This window comes from Nestor notabilis, unplaced genomic scaffold (genome assembly GCF_000696875.1).
Source record: "Nestor notabilis isolate BGI_N333 unplaced genomic scaffold, ASM69687v1 scaffold19960, whole genome shotgun sequence".
NCBI classification, from domain to species: domain Eukaryota; kingdom Metazoa; phylum Chordata; class Aves; order Psittaciformes; family Psittacidae; genus Nestor; species Nestor notabilis.
Genome location: NW_009910986.1, coordinates 2226 through 3450, shown reverse-complemented (window position 1 = coordinate 3450; position 1225 = coordinate 2226). Strand labels below are relative to the sequence as shown.

General features: G+C 58.4%; 1 protein-coding gene across 1 annotated transcript in view; it reads right to left on the bottom strand.

The window, feature by feature from the left end:
* Positions 1–1047: 1047 nt before the first annotated feature.
* CLPS (colipase, pancreatic) overlaps positions 1048–1225 on the bottom strand; it is a 930-nt gene continuing 752 nt past the window's right edge. Inside the window, exon 3 of the mRNA XM_010012600.1 lies at positions 1048–1174. Within this exon, the coding sequence (XP_010010902.1) occupies positions 1048–1174 (127 nt within the window). The remainder of the gene's footprint in view (positions 1175–1225) is intronic.

Below are 1225 nucleotides of genomic sequence, written 5' to 3'. Positions count from 1 at the left end.
CCCCCCCAGTTCTTCTAGGCAAGTGCCTCCTCCTCTTCCTCACCCCCCACAGCAGGTCTGCACCCCCTTCCCCATGCCCAAACCACCAGCTCCGAGCTGGTCATCACCCCCTGCAGCCACCCTGCCCTGGACAGGGTTAAGGGGATTTGCAGGGCTGCTCCCCCCATCACCTTACCCCAGCTCCAGCCTGAATTCCCAGAGCTCCTGCACATCCCACAGCCAGAGTAGCTGCTGGTGGAGCTGCTGCTCGAGGGGCCCTCATAGAATCACAGAATCATGGAAAAGTTTGGGTTGGAAAAAGTCTTAAAGCTCCTCCAGCTCCAACCCCTGCCCCGGGCAGGGACACCTTCCACGCTCCAAGCCCGCCGTCCAATCTGGCCTTGAACACTGCCAGGGATGGGGCAGCCACAGCTTCTCTGGGCACCCCATGCCAGTGCCTCAGCACCCTCCCAGGGAAGAGCTTCTCCCTTTGATCCAACCTGAACTTCTCCTGTTTTAGTTTTAACCGATCACCCCTTGTCCTATCATTGCAGTCCCTGAGCCAGCAGTATGGCAGAGGTGGACATGACCACCAACACCATGAGCACCCCCAGCTTCCACATCACCTCCAAGTCCCTCTTCTCCAGTGACAAACCTTTTCTAGGGGATGTTTCCAGCCAGTAGTCAGCCAATAAACTGAGTCTGGCACAACCCAAAGGCTTCCTCAGGTCCCAGCACTGCTGCACCTTCCCCTGCACCCCCTTTGCCAACACATCCCCTGAGCAGAGCTCACCCCATGGCTCGCTGCTGGCCTGGCCCAGGTTATTATACAATTACATATGATGTGCACACAGCCCTGTGGCTTTTTCTAGGACCTTCTGGCCCTGCTGTCCCCATCCTGTGCTAGAGGGGTGGATGGAGTGAAAGGCTGGCTCACAGCTCGGCAGAAGAGGCTCTTTACTCGGACACAGCCAGGGCAGCGCAGGAAGGTCCTGGCATCCCTGGGGAGGGGAAAAGCGGGGGGTGGTGGTGGGGGGTGGCACCAGAGGGTCTTCTCCTTCACTGCAACTACTTGGCTTCCGCTGGGTCTCCGCAGATGCCAAATTCAGTGTTGGTGATGGCACCCACAATGGACTTATCGGCGTCACAGATCAAGCCGCTCTCACAGGGACACTTGTAGTACACCCCGTAGAGGCTCTGTGGGGAAGCAAGGCACGGTGCAGTGCGGGGGACATGCCCCATTACT